This window comes from Capra hircus, chromosome 9, assembly GCF_001704415.2.
Source record: "Capra hircus breed San Clemente chromosome 9, ASM170441v1, whole genome shotgun sequence".
Classification (NCBI taxonomy): domain Eukaryota; kingdom Metazoa; phylum Chordata; class Mammalia; order Artiodactyla; family Bovidae; genus Capra; species Capra hircus.
In genome coordinates, this window is record NC_030816.1 from 15,721,478 (window position 1) to 15,745,342 (window position 23,865).

Below are 23,865 nucleotides of genomic sequence, written 5' to 3' on the forward strand. Positions count from 1 at the left end.
AAAAATGGAATACTTGGGAAAATCCATTTTAATTTACCAATCTCTGTGAGCATTAGCCCATATATAAGAAGTATTAAAATTGATTAAGATTTTGATTAAATTATTTTAATTTAATTATTAATTAGGTATTTTAATTTAAATATTAATTAAATTTAATTCAGTATTAAAATTGATATAAGATTGAATACAGCTTTTTTCCTTTAAATTTTGGAATGTGCTTGACTACAAACAAATTTAGAATAATGCATCATTAAATTTTAAAATTTGATAATCATTGCCTAACCAATGATATAATACCAACAATAATGTTGATTTAGTTCATTACTGAAGAAAAACTGAAAAATAGTGATTTGATTACATTAAAATGTTTTTTGACAGTATATTAGACATCAAGATTTAAATATTTTCACTGTCTTAAAAGAAATAAGGATTACTAGAAGAAAAGGGGGCTTCCCAGGTGGCACTAGTGGTAAAGAACCCATCTGCCAAGGCAGGAGACATGAGACTGGGGTTCAATCCCTGGGTCAGGAAGATCCCCTGGAGAAGGAGATGGCAACCCACTCCAGTATTCTTGCCTGGAGAATCCCATGGACAGAGGAGCCTGGCGGGCTACAGTCCATGGGGTCGCAAAGTCGGACACTACTGAGAGACTGAGAACACAAGATTTACTGATAATTAAAATGTGTGGCTATCCTGCTCAACTAAAACATAAAATGACCTTTAAAAAGTATACATACACAAGCATAGGCTGTGCTCAAATGTCATAAAATATGCAGAGATGTTCCATACATAATTTGATTTTTCCCCTCATTTTCTGTTTTCTACCTGGATCCAGGAAAACAAATAAATACCAGTAAAGCAAAAAGCTACCATGATTTTCTTGGCTTTCTCTCCCTCCTTTCTATTTTGGAAAAATCTTGACTTTGATGCAAGGCTTCCCTGCTAGCTCAGATGGTAGAGAATCTGCCTGCAATGTGGGAGACCCAGGTTCAATCCCTGGGTCAGGAAGATCCCCTGGAGGAGGACGTAACAACCTACTCCAGCATCCTTGCCTGGAGAATCCCGTGGACAGAGGAGCCTGGTGTACTACACTCCATTGGGTCACAAACGGTCAGACACAACTGAACGACCACTTTCCCTTTCACTTGATCCACCCAGGTGACCAAAGTTTGAGTACTGCATTTGCTTTGTTTCTAGTCCTGCTGTGAACTTCTTAGATTTACTTTTTTCCATGCTACACAAAAGTGAAGAGGAAAAAATAATTGACAAAATGAATTCTGAGGAGGAAATCTAGACATTTGCCAAAAGCAATAGGTAATTTTTGTTTGTTTTATGCTAAACTTTTCCAATTTGTTGTCTATAAGCATAAATATTTATGACAAACCTAGATAGCATTTTAAAAAGCAGAGGCATTACTTTGCTGACAAAGATCCATCTGGTCAAATCTATGGTTTTTCCAGTAGTCATGTATGCATGTATGACCATGTAGGCATGTGAGACCAACATGTATGCATGTTGGACCATAAAGAAAGCTGTGCATGAAAGAATTGATGCTTTTGAACTGTGGTGTTGGAGAAGACTGCAAGGATATCAAACCAATAAATCCTAAAGAAAATCAGTCCTAAATATTCATTGGAAGGGCTGATACTAAAGCTCCAACACTTTGGCCACCTGATGCAAAGAACTGACTCATTGGGAGAGACCCTGATGCTGGGAAAGATTGAATGCAGGAGGAGAAGGGGACGACTGCCGGGGTCCAGCCCCGGTGGATCCAGGGTGATTCGAAGGTGGGGACGGAGTCGGCGTCTTTGGAAAAATACATATTTAATCACAGATATAGAGAGATTAGAAATGGATAGTGTAATAGGAAGATTAGTGGAGAAAAAGAGGCTGAATAACTTGGATTACATGGAATAGCATCCATGCTCCAGATGGGAATTCAGCCAGAAAAACGGGAGCAAGAAAGAAGTGACATGGGGGAATCGGTCTTTCCGGAAACTGATCCAATTTCTTTATTTTGGGGTTTGCTTATATACCTTTCGTTACACACAGGGATGAATACAGAGTCACGCGGGAGTCAGCAGTCCTGACCTTTATCAAAATCAGGTGCTTCACATAAATGTATAAAAGAGGTACATCATCTTCTGGCCATGAGTGAGACCTGCTGACATTTTATGATCCTTTCTTTCTGATAACCAAAAAACTTATTTCTTCCAAGGGTGTTTTTTCTTAAATCAGGCACCACCCTCCAAATAAAGTTACATTCCTATAGGGTGAGGGTGTAGTGAGTTACAATCAAGAAAGGAATTTATTTAACCCAAGGTTAACATGATCACTCTTAAAGGTTAATACTTATTTCTCCTATATGCTTAAAGGTTAATACTTATTTCTTCCTATATGCTAGTTATATTCATTATAAGGGTAGGGAACATGGAGATGTAGCAGCAAACATCAGCCCAACAAATGAAAATCCTTTCACCAATGCTCCCCTTAAGATCTATTTAAGTCTTAAGATATGATAAAGTTACATTTTTACATAGCAAGGACACAGTGATTTATAACAAAGTACAGTGATCTATTACAAAAGAGAAAATCCATTAACTCAAAAAGTCTAGTATTGCTAACATCAAAAACTACTATATTTCCTTTGCTATATTCCAAATACATTGATTAGTGTATTCCCAGGTGCCTAAGGATATGGAGGCCTGGCGGCAATCATTGACTCAACAAGAAGAAAAAGCCCTGTGCTAATTAAGACTCTCAAAATACTCCAAAACTCTCTGTGCTGTTTATGGTTGAGAGGTAGTAAACAATCATGTGCCTAGTGGCAGCAGTATGGATAATCCTGTCACACAAGCTAGTCTGTCAGCAGAGAGGTTTGACCTGAAACATCCTTGTCCCACCCAGAGCAGGGAATTAGCAGCAATTATTGACACAACAAATGAAGAACCCTTCACCAATATAATTCCTAACCAACCCCTTATACTAATAATTTCTAACTCCCCAAAAGATTTTGCCTTTAGTAAGTCTAAAACATCTCATGCCTCTCAGGTTGGGAGGCTGTAAACAATCACATGTGGCCAGACGAACCTATACAGGCGGGCTAGATAACCTTCAGAGGAGTCCGTAAGCTGAAACACTCTTGTCACGCCCAGGAATTTTTATTGCCTTGGAGCTGCACGTTTACTCCTTCTCCAAGAAAAACGGTTATGGGGGAGAGCCCCCCGTAAAGTCAGAGGTGTAGGTGAGAGCATAAAACAGACTCTGGTTTTGGGGTAGATGCTCGGGAACAGGGGGTTTCCTGAGGCTTGATCACGCCTTTGCATATGCCAAGCCTCCTTCCTCATGACCTTTGCCATGCGTGGAGTTCCTCATGCTGGCTCCCGGCAGATAACAGATGGTGAGATGGTTGGATGGCATCACCAACTCGATGGACATCAATTTGAGCAAGCTCTGGGAGCTGGTGATGGACAGGGAAGCCTGGCGTGCTGCAGTCCATGGAGTCGCATAGAGTCGGACATGACTGAGTGACTGAACTGAATTGAAGCATAAATATTTATGATTTAGAATTTATTCTATCCCATACGATAGATTGTGATTTTGGAAGTTTCCCTTATAGGTAACTTGTATTCATGTGAAGGAAAAAGGTGACACAATCAAGTTATATTTCCAAACAATAACAAAAATTCTTACACTCTTGAGTCCTGCTTTTGTTAAGCAAAAAGAGATGGCCTGAGTCATCATGAAAGACAACCCCTATCACTCCTTTTGCCCCCATCCCTTCTCACACTACTCCAAACACACACACACGCACACACACACACACACAAACACACCCCACACATACACAAAACCAAGTATCCAGCCCCCAAAATACAAGAAGACAGCTTTGCAGAAAGGGGTTTACATTACATAACAATGTAATATTAATATTTTCTGGAAAATAGCGTAAGCTATAGGAAAGACAAATTCACATAGGAGCAGTAAAGCATTGTGTAATGTTTGCTCTTTATGCCAGTGATAATAGAAGCTGCAGGTTTATGGAAGATGAAACATGGCTTCGCAATGTGATTTATTTTAATCTCTAGACTAGAAGTCTTCAAGTGCACCAAGCTCTTTACATGGAAAAATGCTTTTCAGCAGCATACTTGGCAAACTGTAAAGATGACCGCACATGGCCACATGGGCTCTGAGCTGCTTCCTAATTTACTTTTTGCACGGTTTGTTACTTGATGTCACACATACTAATGTGCCGGCCTGGACTAATCCGCTTTCTCAAATATTTCACCATGCCTGTGTTTCGATCTCACTGCTCTTCTTCTATTATCTTCCAAAATTGTTGAAATCAACCATTTCTGTCGGGAGAAAAGCAAAATATAGAAAAGATGGTGCTCATGACTAAAACGCCTGAAATGTGTTTGCTTTCCATTTGATACTGGTGGAGCCAGCAGACTCTAAATCCAGTATGTCCTTCAATAATTACTCAGCAGAGAGAGAACCATTGTTAAGTTTCCTAGGAAACCATTTGGTGAAAAATCTGCAGTAACACATTTTTTCTAATTTTCTATTTTTCTAGAACTGCTTAGTTTGTTCCCCTTATTTTCCAATATCCATTCCTCCTCGCATTTCTCTTTATTCATTATTTTTAGTATTTCTTCTCCTCTGGCTTTTCTCTTATCTCTTTTCTTCTATTAATTAGCTAACTTTCTCTCCCTTAGGAAAGAGTTCAAAACAAATACTTGCCTTTAAAGTTGGCCTATTAACTAAATACCATCTGGTTAGTGTTTTGTTCCTCTTTAGAAAATCCACATAGGCCTTTGGTGGATCTAGAAATTCTACTCACTTTCGCTACCAGAGCATGGCTGTCTCCCCAACTAATTAAAATGAAGACTTAGTAACATAGACAACACTGATTCAAACTCTAATTTCCACGTCCGCCTGCTTTCTCTGAAGACTGAGGGCATTTGAAATGAAATTTCTTAACACTGAAAAAACAAAGAGAAAGGGCAAAGAGGAGAGGTTGCTTTTTTTGTTAGCAAGTTACCAGCTAAGGTAAATTAGATATGCAAGAAACACATCACCAGCGCTGGGAGGGGAGGTGTGAAGGCTGAAACGGCGTTTCTATGGACTGAAATTTCTGGCAGCATCTAGATCTGTTCTCTGACATGGAGTTTTTTGGACCAGTTTGGCTAGTTTGGGTTAGTTTGTCACCCACTTCCCATTTGGCTTCCCAGGTGGCTCAGTGGTAAAGAATCTGCCTGCAATGCAGGAGACGTGAGTTCCATCCCTGGGTTGGGAAGATCCTCTGGAGGAAGGCGTGGCAACCCACTCCAGTATTCTTGCCTGAAATATTCCATGCACAGAGGTGCCTGGAAGGCTACAATCCATGGAGTCGCAAAAGAGTGGGACACAACTTAGTGACTAAACAACAACAAGGTAACTAAGAAATTATTTTCCTGGGTCTACAACCCCTGATGGAATAATTTGCCCCCCTCACACCCCTCCCCACACCATCTCCTGGCCAAACACCTAAGCATCCATTCTGTAGGGAAGCAGGCATTCTCACAAGAAGAAGAGAACCATTCATTTAATTACCAGTAGGGGCTTCCCTGGTAGCTCAGCAGTAAAGAATCCATTTGCAATGCAGGAGACACAGGTTATATCCCTGGGTTGGGAAGATCCCTTGGAGAAGGAAATGGCAACCCACTCCTGGATTCTTGCCTGGGAAATGCCATGGACAGAGGAGCCTTGTGGGCAACATCCAAAATGTGGCAAAAGAGTCGGACAGGACTTAGCAACTAAACAACAGTCTTTAATGTATATTCAGTGTTAGCTGTTTCTGCCCCCCGCACCCCTTCCCTCCACACCTCTTACACCATCACTGAGTGGGGAACTTTGTGTCCAGCGAAAGCACTCCAGAGGCATCGAATAGCTGTGTGTTGTGCCTCTTGCCTCAGCAGGCTCCTTGTTAAGACAATTTGACTAGCATCTTCTTTGTGCACCCAACTTTCCCACACAACATAAAGCAGAATTTGTGGGGGAAATCCCCCCTATTTCCCTTCCTGCCCTTGGAAGACCAGGAATAATCACTTGGTTAACTCGAATTCGGTTTTCACGAGACCCACCTTTCTCCTAAGCAGAGGGGAAAGTTGTCAAGTGATAAAAGATATCTCAAATTAAATCAAGAATGAAACCACACATTCAAATACCATTTACTGCCAGAGGCTTTTCAAAGTCACAACTGAAAACAGTGCTTTTAACTCAAAAAAAAAAAGGTCAATTTTTAATCTAAGATTGCAGAGAACTGAGAACTGGTTTTAATTTTATTGTAATGAATAAAGCATTTGTGCATAGCTATCTTAGATTTTAAAAAGAAAGAAATCCAGTCAACCCTGTTAGACAGAAAGAAAGAACTTTTTGTTGCATAAAAGAAAAAGCTGGGGCTTTTTTATTCCTAAGAAGTGCATTTTAAAAATATATTAGAGCACCCTCTTTTGGTATCTAAGAGCATTGGTTGTTCAGTAGCTTAGCTGTGTCCAACTCTTTGGGACCCCATGGACTGCAGCAGGCCAGGCATCCGTCCTTCACCATCTCCCAGAGTGTGCCCAAACTCATGTCCCTTGAATCGGCGATGCCATCCAACCATCTCATCCTCTGTCCTCCCCCTCTCCTCCTGCCTTCAATCTAAACAATCAGACATTAAATGCACACTTAATTTCCAATCTAAACTCAGAAAAAAATCGTGCTTAAAATACTGTGGGTTTTGCTTGCTGCTGTTGTTTTGTTTTTGCAATAATCCTTAAAATGTAAGTAGCAGAACTGGTAAAAAAAAAAAAACAAAACACAAACCGGAAACCTGATTAAATCGGACTTAAAAGAAAAAAACAAAACAAAACAAACAATAGTGAGAAATGTGATGCTGACTCCACCTAGTGTCTATTTTGAGTAATTCCCCAAAATGAAAATCAGTTCAATTCAGTCTCTCAGTCCTGTCCTATTTGCGACCCCATGGACTGCAGCACGCCAGGCCTTCCTGTCCATCACCAACTTCCAGAGTTTACTCAGACTCATGTCCATCGAGCCGGTAATGCCATCCAACCATCTCATCCTCTGCCATCCCTTCTCCTCCTGCCGTCAATCCTTCCCAGCATCAGGGTCTTTTCAAATGAGTCAGTTCTTCCCATCAGGTGGCCCAAAGTATTGGAGTTTCAGCTTCAGCATCAGTCCTTCCAACAAGTATTCAGGACTGATTTCCTTTAGGATTGACAGGTTTGATCTCCTTGCAGTCCAAGGGACTCTCAAGAGTCTTCAACACCACAGTTCAAAGGCATCAATTCTTTAGCACTAGGCCTTCTTTATAGTCCAACTCTCACATCCATACATGACCACTGGAAAAACCATAGCCTTGACTAGACGGACTTTTGTTGGCAAATGTCTCTGCTTTTTAATATGTTCTCTAGGTTGATCATAACTTTTCTTCCAAGGAGTAAGCATCTTTTAATTTCATGGCTGCAGTCACCATTGCAGTGATTTTGGAGCCCCCAAAAATAAAGTCTGCCACTGTTTCCATTGTTTCCCATCTATTTGTCATGAAGTGATGGGACCAGATGCCATGATCTTAGTTTTCTGAATGTTGAGTTTAAAGCCAACTTTTTCACTCTCCTCTTTCACTTTCATCAAGAGGCTCTTTAGTTCTTCGCTTTCTGCCCTAAGGGTGGTGTCATCTGCATATCTGAGGTTATTGATATTTCTCCCGGCAGTCTCGACTCCAGCTTGTGCTTCTTCCAGCCCAGCATTTCTCATGATGTTAAAATAGAAGTTAAATAAGCATGGTGACAATATACAGCCTTGACATACTCCTTTTCCTATTTGGAACCAGTCTGCTGTTCCATGTCCAGTTCTAACTGTTTCTTCTTGACCTGCATACAGATTTCTCAAGAGGCAGATCAGGTGGTCTAGTATTCCCATCTCTTGAAGAATTTTCCACAGTTTATAGTGATCCACACAGTCAAAGGCTTTGGCATAGGCAATAAAGCAGATGTTTTTCTGAAACTCACTTGCTTTTTCAATGATCCAGCGGATGTTGGCAATTGATCTCTGGTTCCTCTGTCTTTTCTAAAACCAGCTTGAACATCTGGAAGTTCATTGTTCACATACTGTTAAAGCCTGGCTTGGAGAATTTTGACATTACTTTACTAGTGTGTGAGATGATTGCAATTCTGCAGTAGTTTGAGCATTCTTCGGCTTTGTCTTTCTTTGGGACTGGAATGAAAACTGACCTTTTCCAGTCCTGTGACCACTGCTGAGTTTTCCAAATTTGCTGATGTATTGAGTGCAGCACTTTCAAGCATCATCTTTCAGGGTTTGAAATAGCTCAACTGGAATTCCATCACCTCCACTAGCTTTGTTCGTAGTGATGCTTTTCTAAGGCCCACTTGACTTCGTATTCCAAGATGTCTGGCTCTAGGTGAGTGATCACACCATCGTGACTATCTGGATCGTGAAGCTCTTTTTTGTATAGTTCTTCTGTGTATTCTTGCCACCTCTTCTTAATATCTTCTGCTTCTGTTAGGTCCATACCATTTCTGTCCTTTATCGAGCCCATCTTTGCATGAAATGTTCTCTTGGTATCTCCAATTTTCTTGAGGAGATCTCTAGTCTTTCCTATTCTGTTGTTTTCCTCTATTTCTTTGCATTGATCATCGAGGAAGGCTTTCTTATCTCTCCTTGCTATTCTTTGGAACTCTACATTCAGATGCTTATATCTTTCCTTTTCTCCTTTGCTTTTTGCTTCTCTTCTTTTCACAGCTATTTGTAAGCCCTCCTCAGACAACCATTTTGCTTTTTTGCATTTCTTTTTCTTGGGGATGGTCTTGATCCCTGTCCTCTGTACAATGTCACGAACCTCCATCCATAGTTCATCAGGCACTCTTGTCTATCAGATTAGTCCCTTAAATCTATTTCTCATTTCCACTGTATAATCATAAGGTATTGGATTTAGGTCATACCTGAATGGTCTACTGGTTTTCCTTACTTTCTTGAATTTAAGTCTGAATTTGGCAATAAGGAGTTCATGAGCCACAGTCCACTCCCAGTCTTGTTTTTGCTGACTGTATAGAGCTTCTCCATCTTTGGCTGCAAAGAATATATAATCAATGTGATTTTGGTGTTGACCATCGGGTGGTGTCCATGTGTAGTCTTCTCTTGTGTTGTTGTAAGAGGGTGTTTGCTATGACCAGTGAATTCTCTTGGCAAAACTCTATTAGCTTTTGCTCTGCTTCATTCTGTACTCCAAGGCCAAATTTGCCTGTTATTCCAGGTGTTTCTTGACTTCTTACTTTTTGCATTCCAGTCCCCTGTAATGAAAAGGACATCTTTTTGGGGTGTTAGTTCTAAAAGGTATTGTAGGTCTGGGATGTTAGTTCTAAAAGGTATTGTAGGTCTTCATAGAACCGTTCAACTTCAGCTTCTTCAGCATTAGTGGTCGGGGCATAGACTTGGATTACTGTGATGAATGGTTTGCCTTGGAGAAGAACAGAGATCATTCTGTCATTTTTGAGATTGCATCCAAGTACTTCATTTCAGGCTCTTTTGTTGACTGGGATGGCTACTCCATTTCTTCTAAGGGATTCCTGCCCACAGTAGTAGATATAATGGTCATCTGAGTTAAATTCACCTACTTGAGTCCATTTTAGTTCGCTGATTCCTAGAATGTCAGTGCTCACTCTTGCCATCTCCTGTTTGACCACTTCCAGTTTACCTTGATTTATGGACCCAACATTCCAGGTTCCTATGCAATATTGCTCTTTACAGCATCTGGCCTTGCTTCCATCACCAGTCACATCCACAGCTGGGTGTTGTTTTGCTTTGGCTCTGTCTCTTCATTCTTTCTGGAGTTATTTCTCCACTGATCTCCAGTAGCATATTGGGAACCCATAGGCCTGGGGAGTTCATCTTTCAGTATCCTATCTTTTTGCCCTTTCATACTGTTCATGGGGTTCTCAAGGCAAGAATACTGGCGTGGTTTGCCATTCCTTTCTCCAGTGGACCACGTTTTTTCAGAACTCTCCACCATGACCCATCTGTCTTGGGTGGCCCTAACAGGGCATGGCTCATAGTTTCATTGAGTTAGACAAGGCTGTGGTCCATGTGATTAGATTGGTTAGTTTTTTGTGATTGTGGCTTTCAGTCTGTCTGCCCTCTGATGGAGAAAGATAAGAGGCTTATGGAATCTTCCTGATGGGAGAGACTGACTGAGGGGGAATCTGGGTCTCGTTCTGATGGGCAGGGCCATGCTCAGTAAATCTTTAATCCAATTTTCTGTTGATGGGTGGAGCTGTGTTCCCTCCCTCCTATTTACCTGAGGCCTAACAATGGAAAAGACTGTTGAGAGTCCCTTGGACTGCAAGGAGATCCAACCAGTCCATTCTGAAGGAGATCAGTCCTGGGTGTTCTTTGGAAGGACTGATGCTAAAGCTGAAACTCCAGTACTTTGGCCACCTCATGTGAAGGGTTGACTCATTGGAAAAGACTCTGATGCTGGGAAGGATTGGGGGCAGGAGCAGAAGGGGGCGACAGAGGATGAGATGGCTGGTTGGCATCACCAACTCGATGGACGTGAGTTTGAGTGAACTCTGGGAGTTGGTGATGGACAGGGAGGCCTGGTGTGCTGCGATTCATGGGGTTGCAAAGAGTTGGACACGACTGAGTGGCTGAACTGAACTGAACTGAAACTGTGGTGGAGGTAATGGAGATAATGGCGCCTCCTTCAAAAGATCCCATGCACGTACTGCTATATTCAGTGCCCCCAATCCTGCAGCAGGCCACTGCTGACCCAAGCCTCCGCTGGAGACTCCTGGACACTCGCAGGCAGGTCTGGGTCAGTCTCTTGTGGGGTCACTGCTCCTTTCTCCTGTGTGCTGGTGCACAAGGTTCTGTTGGTGCCATCCAAGAGTCTGTTTCCCAGTCCTGTGTAATGGCGGGGTTGATGGCCACCTCCTCCAAGAGCGCTTATGCCACACCCAGGTCTGCTGCGCCCTGAGCCCTGCCCCTGTGGCAGTCCACTGCTGACCTGCACCTCCACAGGAGACAAACACTGTACTGTACTGTCTCTGTGGGCTCCCTGGTTTCTGGTTGTGCACAAGGTTTGTTTGAGCCCTCTGAGCATCTCTGGGGGGAAGGGGGTTTGATTCTAACCGTGAATTCGCTGCTTCTACCATCTTGCTTGGGCTTCTCCTTTGCCCTTGGGCGTGGGGTATCTTCTCACGGCCGCTCCAGCACCACACCTCTCAGACCTCTCAGCCTCTCATATAAGGTTAATGGGAAAATAAATGCAGACTTTGCCCTCTAGCAGGTCACCCAGCATCCAGTTCAGAGCAGGCTACAGCAGTGGCTCCCAAATGGGCTCCGATTGGGTCAGGCATTGGTCATTTATTTAATTCTCTGGGTCAATGTGCAGCTGGAGGTGAGAAGCTCTGAAATCCTAGGGAGAAGATGCCAGGGTGGTGGGCACTGGGGAAGCTGACATCACTAGTAGAATAATGAGGCTCTAAGAAGAGGTTTGAAACTGCCAGTCTGGCACAGGCTCTCTTGTGGGTGGGCTTCCCTTGTGGCTCAGTCGGTAAAGAATCTGCCTGCAATGCAGGAGACCTGGGTTTGATCCCTGGGTTGGGAAGATACCTTGGAAAAGGGAGAGACTACCCACTCCAGTATTCTGGCCTGGAGAATTCCATGGACTCTATAGTAGTAAAATGAAAACAGTAGTGGAAAATTATTTACCTAAAGGCATACAGTCAACTCAGGCTAAATTTAAATCAAAATTCTGACATCAAACCCACATTTATTGACTGATATCCCTCTGTTTTTTTTCTATTGTTCTTGACAGTATTATAATATCAAGGAAAGATTTAAAAAGTAAACCCCCTCTACTAATAGAAAACCAATTAAGGTGAAAATTTTATCACAGACCAGGAATTTTGAATATCTAATATACCTAAAGCACTGTGAGAGCCTTCACAGAGCTGCTGAAGTCAATTCCATACACTCTGAGTTGGTGCAAAAGCTTTTTCCTAGCTTGTTGCTCTAAGAATGCTTGCCCAGACCTCTGTAGCCACCCCCACCGCCATCCAGCTCATCGGGGCTTCTCTGCCTTCAGTGCTGCCAAACATTATTCAGACTCTGAACTACATCTGCAGGGAGCAAGGGAGATCATTTCATTTGCCTTTGTGGCCCTATTTTTAAGATATTTATATATCCTGGCACGTTATTTTTGTGTGTCCCACAGAATGTCAGTAAGCCCTTTCCATAATTGTTACCAGCCCCAGGACAAACCTGAAATGAGTAGACTGTGGGCGTGGTGCCTCTCGTTTTCAGTTTGGCTTTATCACCTTCGCTTCACTTCCGGGTACTACTTCCTACCCAACAGAGCCACAGGCTCCTCACCAATTGTCTGTTCCTTCAGGGTCTCAAAAGTTAATGGCAAATTAAATGGCAAGTGAGCTTGCCCTATAAAATCTTCTGGAAGAAGATAAAATATACATTAATGAAGGAGTGAATGAATGAATAAATGGAAAACAAATAAATAAAATTGCTCCTCTGCCCATGTACAGCTTTTCAGTTTTCTTAGTAATCCTGAGTGGAATTCAGACCCCAAATTTTTTTTTTGGTGGGGAGGATAATTGCTTTACAATGTTGTGGTCATTTCTGCCATTCAACAACATGAATCAGTCGTAATTACATACGGCCCTCTTGAGTCTCCCTCCTGCCTCTCATCCCACCCCTCTAGGGCAGAGCCCCAGGCTGGGCACCTTGTGTCATAAAGCAGCTTCTCACTATTATTTGTTTTATTTTACCCATGCTAGGGTATATGTCAATGCTACTTTCTCAGTTGGTCCTACCCTGTCCTTCCCCTGCTGTGCCAAGTCCATTTTCTATGTTTGCATGTCCATTTCTTCCCTGTAAATTGGTTTATCAATACTATTTTTTTCTAGATTCCATTTATATGTGTTACTACACAATGTTTTTCTCTTTCTGACTTTACTTTGTATAACAGGCTCTGTATAACAGGTTCATCCACTTCACTATAACTGACTCAAATTCATTCCTTTTATGGCTGAGTAATATTCCATTGTATATATGTACCAACATCTAGGTGGCTTCCATATCCTGGCTATTGTAAACAGTGTTTCAACGAATACTGGAGTAAAGACCATATATGACAAACCCAGAACAAACATTTTTCTCAATGGTGAAAAACTGAAAGGATTTTCCTCTAAGATGAGGAACAAAACAAGGGTGCCCACTCTTAACCACTATAATTCAATATAGTTTTGGAAGTCTTGGTCACAGCAATCAGAGAAGAAAACGAAATAAAAGGAATCCATATTGGAAAAGAAGTAAAATTGCCACTGTTTGCAGATGACATGATACTATACACAGATAACCCTAAAGATACCACCAGAAAACCACAAGAGTTAATCAATGAAATTAGAAAAGTTGAAGGATATAAAATTAAAACACAGAAATCCCTTGCATGCCTATACACTAACAATGAACATTTATTTAACTTATATGCAGAGTAGATGATGTGAAATGCTGGGCTGGATGAAGCAAAAGCTGGAATCAAGATTGCCAGGAAAAACATCAACAACCTCAGATATGCATATGACACTACCCTATGGCAGAAAGCGAAGAGGAACTAAAGTGCCTCTTGATGAAGGTGAAGGAGCAGAGTTAAAAAGTTGGCTTAAACATTGAAAAAAGTCAACATTCAAAAAACTTAGATCATGGCATCTGGTTCCAAACTCTGGGAGAGAGTGAAAGACGGAAGCCTGGAATGCTGCAGTCCATAAGGTCACAAAGAATCGGACATGACTGAGTGACTGAACAGCAACAATGAGAAATCAGAAAGAGAAATTAAGGAAATAATCCCATCCATCAGTGCAACAGAAAGAATAAGATACCTACGAATAAGCCTACCTAAACCACGGGTCACAAAGAATTGGACACAACTTAGCAACTGAACAATAACAACAGGGACCAAGGACTTGTATGCAGAAAACTTTAAGTCACTGATGAAACAGATCAAAGATGACTCAAACAGATGGAGAGATATCCCATGTTCTTGGATTAGAAGAATCAATACTGTGAAAATGACTCTACGGCCCAAATCAATCAACAGATTCTTTGCAATCCCTATCAAACTACCAATGACATTTTTCACAAACTTAATGAAACTTGTGGGTGAGATGGTCTGAGGCAAAGGGGCCATTGAGAGCAGTATAGGAAAAGCACATGCTGGTCCTGAGAGCCCTATCCAAGGCCACAGTTGTCATTTTCTTACTTGAGTGAATTCCTGAGGGCCCTCTTGAATCCATTTTCTTCATCTGAAAATGAGAAACATCATGAACCATTTTTGTATGACCATTATTATGAAGCTTCAAAAGGGTCGGCAAGGGTGCTTAGTAATCACCAGTCACTCAAAGGATGGCTATAATGATAATTTTTCCTATCACTGTGTGCTCAACGAGAAATCTGTTCTAGGCTTTTAACAGTAACAATACATTCTCTAGCCCTTTGTTTGAGTCAATGCTTCCATTTTTAATAAGCTGCAGATTTTGATGTTCTGCGAGTTATCATTAGTAAGTCTGGAGAAAAAAATGGAGTGCATTCTAGCTAATCAGTCCTAGGTTTAGCTAACGAGGTACTGCTGGTGGACAGAAAAGAGAGTGAGGGATTAGCAGAAACATCTACTTTGGTAAACAAAGAAAGAACCAATAAGACCTAGGGCATTTACCTTGAAGTCTCCATCACCCTTTATGCTCATGCAATTAATAATAGCAATTAAGAATAAGCTTTGGTATGTATCAGGCATTTTCCTTAGCAGTTTACCACTTAAATCTCATAATAATTTGCCATTTTAAACAGTTAGGAAGTTGAAAGACAGAGAGGAAAATAACTAAAGTCGTGAGCACACGTGGCAGAGCTGTGTAATTTGAACTGGAGGTGTCAGATTCCACAGATGAGGCAACAAGCCAGTGTGCCTCAGTAATTCTTCCTCTCCTCCTCTCTCTCTCTCTCCATCATCTGCCCAAGCCACCACAGCTAGTAACACTGAAAGTTAATGCTGTGTTGCCTTTCGCAAATAAGATACCTCCCCCTGCAGTCACTCTCATTCGGAGAAGGTTGAAACCGTTCCAGTCCAGATTACACACAAGCACAAAATCTCTGGGCACATGACACAGAATGGTTTTTGTTCTTTCTCCTCCTATGTACAGAGTCAAGTTTCCAGATAGTCTCTTTCTAGCTTTATTATCCCCTTTTGTCTTGGTTTCTCTGACAGTATTAATTAAGACTTTATACAGTTATTGACTAGAGCAAGTGGCTTGTAAAGAGACAATAGCAAAAATGAGCTTGGAGGCTTTCTTGAATGAGCCCCAACTAGGGGCTTTGTTTAATGTGACTTTGCTATGACAAAATACTATAGGCTCCCAGAAATAGTCTGATTTTTTTTTTTCAGAAGATGGTTGGTAAATCCAATTTTGTCTTTAAATTACCACTGACCTCTTATTCTTTATCTGGATTCCTTCTCAGCCAGAAAATCCTTTCATTGGCAAATATTCAACAAGCTTGATACTTCATGTAAGATAAAATATTATATGCATAAAATGAGAGATTTGTATGTGTTTTGTAATGAAAAAGTGATTTAGGACACACATGATTAAGAATATGTGTCATTACTAGCAACAATGAGGGGGGACATGGCTTCAATTCTGGTCTTCTAAATGAAAAAAAAAATCTTCTAAATGAGAGATAAATACTATGACTCAAGCTCTGTTACTTTTTCTCTTCTACATATTCATGGAACACTTACTCATTTAAATACTGACTCAAAACTCTGTTTTGTGTCAGTAACTGTCATAAAACACTAGGGAGGTGACTCATTGTTAAAAGGTAATACTCATCACTTGTCAATGGTTCATTAGCATGACTGAATAGGCACTAATGTGGTAATTATCATGAATTGTCAATTTCCATCAGAGTGTCTTCTCCCAGTTCTAAGACTGAGAATGCTTGTGAAATCACAGAAGAAAGCAGAAGATAGCTAAGTTAACAAATCCACCTCCAATGCCAGAAAATAATGGCAAAAACATCTAGAATAAAAATGATGATGGTGATAGCTAATATTTGCTGCTGCTGCTGCTAAGTCGCTTCAGTCGTGTCTGACTCTGTGCGACCCCATAAATGGCAGCCATCAGGCTCTCCTATCCCTGGGATTCTCCAAGCAAGAACACTGGAGTGGGTTGCCATTTCCTTCTCTAATGCATGGAAGTGAAAAGTGAAAGTGAAGTTGCTCAGTCGTGTCCGACTCTTCGCAACCCCATGGACTGCAGCCCACTAGGCTCCTCCCACTCCAGTATTCTTGCCTGAAAAATTGCATGGACAGAGGAGCCTGGGAGGCTGTAGTTCACAGAGTCACAGAGAGTTGGACATGACTGAAGCAACTTAGCATATACCATATATATATATATATATATAGCACCCTATACATCATGTACTATTACTAATGTCATTCCAAGAAGATAAAACTTAGAGACATGATGTAAATCATGCCCAAGATCATACAGCTAGAACTCAAACCCGGGTCATCTGAATCCAAATCCACATACTTGACAGTTTTGTTTTTCAGCTTCAGTGCTCCTGACCCCTGTGGTCAGATAATTCTTTGCTGTGAGGGTCGGCCCTGTAGGACTGAGCACTTTAGCGGCATCGCTGGCTCTGCCCACTAGATGCCAGCAGAACATTCTCTCCCTGCCCCTTCCCCTACTAGTGGCAGCCAGAAACACTCCAGATGTTGCCAAAGGTACTCAGGAGGCCAAACTGTCACTCCCCTCAACTTGAAAGCGCCACCCTAACCCCCGTTTGTGTGCAGGGCTTGGTCACACAGCCATGTCCAACTCTTCGAGACCCCATGGATTCTAGTCCACCAGGCTCCTTTGTCCACGGGATTTCCCAGGCAAGAATACTAGAGCGCATCGCCATTTCCTTCTCCAAACTCCTCTTTATACTGACAATATAATATCACGTCATTAAATAACTTCCAGAAACCTAATTTTTACGGCTCTAAGACATTTTATTGAATGTAAAATTAGCACTACACCTAAGATACTACTTTTGATTATTTCTTAAAGAAAAATTTATGTTTAAGAACTTAAAACAACAATATTATTTGAAATCTACCCCTTTGTTGTATTCTCAGATTTAAAGATGAACTTTGTCAATGAAATGAGGAGTGGGAGGTGTTTTATATTGCAAAGACTATTCACTTCCCTCATTAAAATGTCACCATATTCCATCTGTTACACCGTAGGAGATAAAATGAAGAAGACTTGGGTTGGTAATAAGTTTCTTTAATAGTGAAAGAGTTTATTTGATTACTGTATACAGACATGGCCTAAGTCAACAATCAAATAAAATACTGCATGCAGATAGATCTGAAAATAAAAATAAATCCATTAGTCAGATTTTCTTTAAAAATTCAGAATTCTATGATTCTCCTAAAATATCTAATAAATCAAAATTTACTAAAGCTTTGGCTTTGGTTTCATTCCTTTTAAAATATATAATTAAATATATATTAAAAGCAAGTATTTTGCTATTTCTGCCTGTACCATTCACTAAACACTTAAGTGCTTACTATTATGTCAGCTAGTTTAGGAAAGATATAAAAATTAAGGTCTGCATTCCTGAGGAAATTATTTAAGAAACAAGTCATATACACAAAACCCTGAAAATAAGAAACTACAGTACAGAGCAACTAGTGAAGTGTTCTGTGTAATTTACATTAAAGAAAAATATACGCACACACATATGCACACTGAAATTAAGGAAGATAGTGAGATTCATTTAATAGGCATATTTCATATAAACTATTCATCACAAATTTTCCATTTAAGAGTCCACATGAAAAATCACAGTATGCATAGACTAGAAGCAAAATACATCAGACAAAAATGTTCTAGAGATGTTTGAGCTGTCAAACTTACTACTATTTTTCCAAATCTGTTTAAGGTTTGGCGGGGGAAAGGTTCATTTTTGGATAAAAACATACTTTTATCTATCCTTTTTTGACTAATCCATCACTTTTCTCACCAAAAAACACAATTTCTTACAAATCCCATACAGTTTTAAATTAACAGTGTTTGGTTTATATTTACCAAGAAATGATTTACCTGTTACCATAAAAATGGAATTTAAAATATATCTGGCTTAAGAAATCCAAAAGAGAACAGTGGATTTAGCTGGGTTTATAGACAAAAGATATGTATTTAAATGATCATACATCCTTAACCTCTCTCTTGGGTGCAGTTTGGAAGTTATCTGCCTTTTAATAACCTACATTGGACATCATGGTTGTAATCCAAGTGAGTAGCATCACAACAAAATTATCTAATACACACACGTTGCTTAGGGCTGCGATGTTACCATAGTTACTACCAGATCAAACATCTCAGGAAAGCAGGGCCACTAAGTCTTTCACTGTGCAGAAATTCAGCACTTTTGATGGGTAATGAGCCTTCATTTTCCTTCATCTTTGGGCTTTTCCAATTGATCTTGTGCTGTTTCTTCATCTTTCTTTTTCACATCTGAAAAACAGATAAATTTTCATCACATAGAGAATATATTGAAATCTACTTTGTATTATATTGGGGAAAAAACCCAGTTTTTCCTTTATGCACCCTAGTCATTTTCTACTTGATTAGGACATACTTCTTTGCTGTCCATGTAGATGTAGAAACAACACCAAGAAAAGATGTATGGGTCTGTCTCCTAGTTACCTTTCTCTCTTATTCTCCAGAATATTATATGCCAGGCAACCTTCAAAGGTATTACTATAATCTCCATTTACAGGCCATTCTCTTGAAGCAGAAACAGGTAAAGTGACTTGAAGCCACTGTTTGGATGCAGACTGATGGATCACCTTGCCCTTCCCCATCTCCCAATGCTGGATCACACTATCTTAGCTTTCTCACACTTTCCACCTCCTTTGCTGCTAAGAGTTAATCTCATTTTCTACTTCATAGGACAAAAAAAAAAAATCAAAACCGTCAGATCAGACAAGCTCAACTTTCTGCCTCCACACCTGTAAAATTACCCCTGCAGTCTAGACGTATTCCTTTTGCCCATATGACCATGGAAGACGTGGTCCTCGGGACTGGCTCTGGCTGTTGGAGCCCCGTGCAAAGTGAAAATACAGCACCGCTTATTCAAAAAATATGGAAAAATTTCAAGCTGACAACCATAGAGCAAAACCAAGGATAAGCCTCACCTGAGCCCAGAGAGGGCCCTGAGCAGCTGCCAGGCCAGCTCACACTTGAGCTGGTGCTGCCTCCACTGCTCAGATCTAGTTTCTTCATAATCCAGGATCCTATCCATTTCTGCCTCAGCAGTGTTCTCGTGATCATCTCTAAGCTCCTCACTTCATCTGACTTTCACTCTTTCTCCTGGCTCCTTCATTTCCTCAAGTCACTGCCATCTTCAAACTGACAACGGCCTCCACTTACTGGTTTTTCTTTTACCCTTCAAAATATATCTTTGGCTGTCACCAATTAAAATATGGGTCCTATCAAAATCATCAGGGGCATCTTTGAAAAGAAATCTGATAGACTATTCTGTTCTCCAACCTACATTCATCAAGTATTTATTAAGCACATGCTACTTCCCTGGTGGCTCAGAATCCACCTGCAAAGCGGGAGACCCAGGTTCGATCACTGGGTTGGGAAGATCCCCTGAGAAGGGAATGGGTTACCCACTCCAGTATTCTTGCCTGGAGAATTCCACAGACAGAGGAGCCGGACAGGCTACAGTCCATGGGATCACAGTCAGACACGACTGAGCAATGAACACATGTACCAAGCAGTGAAGAAAAAACTATACGTTCCAACTCTCAAGGAAATTTTCATGAGAAATATGGACAATATCTAAAATGAGTAAAATGTATGCATGTGGGAAGTGCTACAGCGGAAATTAAAGAACAGGAATTGTCAAGAAGTCTTGGGGCCTGGGTTGGCTGGGAATGTCTCACTGAGAAGGGGCCGTGTGAGTCAAGACCTGAGGAGGTGAGGAAGTTAGCCAGGTGGGTAGCATAGAGAAGAGCATTCCAAGCAGAGAAAACATCAAGGTCAAAGGCGGGAAAGAACTACCATGGGGACTGTGCACAGAAAGGTCAGAAAACGGGGTCACAGGAATACCAAGAGACTAGACCTCTAAGGGAGAAAATGGCATATTTCCGAACCAATTTTGAAAGTAGAGGTGACAGCACTTGGATGTCTCATAGGCATCTCAAATGGAGGAAGCAGAAATCACTCCTCTAGCCCTTCAAAACTGCTTTTCTTCCACGCTGGCCCTTCTCAGTATATGGCATCACCATCTATCTGTTGCTCCAGGAATTATCCTCTATTTCTCTTCTTCATTACTTGTAGTCACCTCTACCACATCAGTTCATCATCAAGTCCTATGAATTGTGCCTATAAAACATATCCCAAACCCACCCAATTCCATCCATCTTCACAACCTATTCAAAGCCATCATCTTTCACCAGATTTCTGCAACTGTTCCATGGGTAAAAGCTTAACAAACCCTTTCTCCTTCTCTAAGGGAAACTTTGATTTGAGATTAATTTTCTAGCTCTGTTATCCTGGAAACCAGATTATGTTGGAATGTCAGCATGGTTAGTAAGTATATGGTAGAAATGACCCAAATGGTAAAATACACCTGTACTGAGAGACACTATATGCTAACTGGTAGGGAACCAGAGCACTGGGATTCCATAAAGGTCATGACTCTGGTAACTGAGCATGTCTCTTGCAGGGTCCATGGACTTAACTGCAAAGTATTAACTCCCTGGGACATGAGGCTTCTAACCCACCATTGCTCCCATTGGTGCAAACCTTGTCACCTTGCGCCTGAGTTAGTGAGTGGTGGGGTGGGGAGGACAGAGACTAGCCCCCATGACTGCTTATACGGACTTCTGAGAGGACCCCACAGAAGGAGACGATGTCGTGTGGCTCTTCCGGCCCACTGCGTTTCTAAACCTGTATACTTTTGAGCAGACTGGCACCAAATGTGGGCTTATGAGACTGAATGTTTAGTTTGGCCCCCAAGGATTTCCTAATGGGGAGTGCACCTCCTAACTCCACTATACCTGTTATTTCTCTCCTACAAGCCATTCAAATATTTAAACATGGATGTTCAAATATTTAAACATGAATATCATCTCCCTCACATTTAGAAGAAAATCCTCTTTATTCGCCCAGGTTTCTAAAGCCCTATTCCTTGCTCACTCTCCAATGCAATCTCTACTCTCCCTTCCCAGCTGCTGCCTCCAGTTGCGGTGGCCAGATTTCACGCTTCTTGACATGTGCATCTCATTCCACTCTAAGAGCTTTATACAAGCTGCTCCTTCTGCAAAGAATGTCCTTCCCTCTTATCTTCCTGCCGGGACCATTCAGTTGTTATTCAAAATATTCCACTGCCATCAGATTTCAGTTAGGACTTCCTGAATTTCTCAGTCTAAAGGAGCCACCCAGTAACTCTACCCCAGCATCCTATTTTAATTCTCTGATAGAATGTATCTCCAGGCAAGAATACTGGAGTGGGTTGCCATTTCCTCCTCCAGGAGGAAGGATCTTTCTGACCCAGGGATCGAACCCGGGTTTTCTGTATTGCCCCACACTTGGCACTAAGATAAATGATGGATCAAACGAGTAGTTAGAGACGGTGGAAGGTGGGAAAGGCCCTCTGTGACATTTAGTTTCCTAAGCTGCCATCCTCTGTCACCTCTTGCTGATATGTTACAAGGCATCCTTGTCCTCCCTACCATAGTTATAGATATAGATATAGGGATAGATTAAGATATAAGATACAGGGATAGATTAAGACAAATTGTGAACTACGAAGATTTTAGGCAGGTTCATTTCATGTAAGATGCAGGATGTCTGACAACCTAGATTTCTTCCCATTTAAGAATAAAAAAATTAAAAAAAAAAAACAAAAACAAAACAGGATTGATCTGAGGGAAACTTGAAGATCTTTCCCAAAGTTTCTATTTTTAAATGACTAAAAAGACTGAGACGGACCCCAGATTTTTGTTATTATCAGCAATTGAAAACTGCAACTGCTTTAAAAACAATTTTAAATCCTGAATGGCTGTATTTAGCTAAGAATAACAAAAGCAGACTTTAAAGCTATTTATACATAACTTTGTTAGTGACACACTGTCAATGCCATCTACATATATAAACTAACCTCCTTTTGTGTATTCTTTAACATCTGGGGTTATATGTAAATTCACTTTTAACATTTTGATTTTCTTAGTACCTTCGACTTTATTTAAAAACGATTTAAAGGAAAGTATAAAAAAAGAAACAGTATTCTTTCAGATAACAGTCTCTCCCAGTGAACAATAAATGGAGACTCTACTAACTTTCGTACAGTATATTTGTTCTCTTTTGTTTAACTAAATAATGTCAATAAGCATTAATGTTCTGTGCATGTGTTTAGGGGCTATCCACTTTAATTATACCCGTTACACGAACAAGTAGCTTATATTCTCTACCTCGCAAGTTAAGGATGGTCCTTCATGCCCTGATAACCATAATCATATTACACTTCTGAACTTAAAAAGTCAGAAACACTACACATATTTTTTCTTCTTTAATTTCCTTCATCTTTTATCTTATGATAATTTATGGGTATGTATATACTTTTTTCTATTATTTACAGTGTCACTTAAGAGACGTAAAATGACTTTTAGAAAAAAGTGAGGTAACTCAACCAAAAAGGTGGGTCCAACCAGACTTCAGGGTCTGGCCACAGTCCCTGGCCTAACAAGGATAAAAGCATTTCATAGAGATCATACCAGAAACATTTGGGAAGTCTGTAACTTTACCAGGGAGAAAGTCACCTCCTGAGGCAAAGAATTAAGAGCCCTCCTTCCGGGGCTCATATGAATAGGGTATGAATGGCGTCTTCCATCTCTCTCTTGCCTTACTGCCACTAGGAATAAACATCTACACACAAACTGGAGACCACTATGAAGTCTAAAATGGCATACAGTATTGTTATATTTATTTTCACAGAACTAAACTCTAGAAGCTTTAAGAACTGTGTATAAGCAATGGGGTGAAAGACACAAGATTTTCCTACAGGGGTTTGATAGTTCTTGCTTTTTCTGAATCCAACTTTTTCTACTGGTTAGAGAAAGATCCGCAGAAGGCAATGGCACCCCACTCCAGTACTCTTGCCTGGAAAATCCAATGGACGGAGGAGCCTGGTAGGCTTCAGTCCATGGGATTGCTAGGAGTCGGATACGACTGAACGACCTCACTTTCACTTTTCACTTTCATACTTTGGAGAAGGAAATGGCAACCCACTCCAGTACTCTTGCCTGGAGAATCCCAGGGACGGGGGAGCCTGGTGGGCTGCCGTCTATGGGGTCGCACAGAGTCAGACACGACTGAAGCGACTTAGCAGCAGCAGCAGCAGCAGAGAAAGATCAACCTTTATACAAACACCCACTTAAAGTTCTCATCTCTAATTGACAATAAATGTATTCTTAGATATTCTAAATAGAAGAGCTTGTAGAATACCATGATGGAGCAGAAGCTTCCACAGTGACTTGCCAACGGATGGCAGAAGGAAAAATTATTTCTGAGAGCATCTCAAAAAATTTTGTAAGCTGGTTGAAAGCAGGGATTATAATTGTCTACCTCTGTATTCCCAAACACTAGCACTGTGCATAACTATACATATTCAACGAATAAATAAATGTTCAGTCTCCACATTTACACCAGGAGATTAAAGAGA

The 23,865-nt window shown here is 40.8% G+C and overlaps 1 protein-coding gene across 10 annotated transcripts in view; it reads right to left on the reverse strand.

Moving 5' to 3' along the window:
* Nucleotides 17,393–23,865, reverse strand: part of PKIB (protein kinase (cAMP-dependent, catalytic) inhibitor beta) — a 120,426-nt gene continuing 113,953 nt past the window's right edge. For 9 of the 10 annotated variants that reach the window (XM_018052996.1, XM_018052998.1, XM_018052992.1 and 6 more), the window contains one exon: nt 17,393–18,644. In XM_018052996.1, the coding sequence (XP_017908485.1) occupies nt 18,577–18,644 (68 nt within the window). In that variant the 3' untranslated portion in view covers nt 17,393–18,576. The remainder of the gene's footprint in view (nt 18,645–23,865) is intronic. The other variant, XM_018053000.1, reaches the window with a different exon arrangement.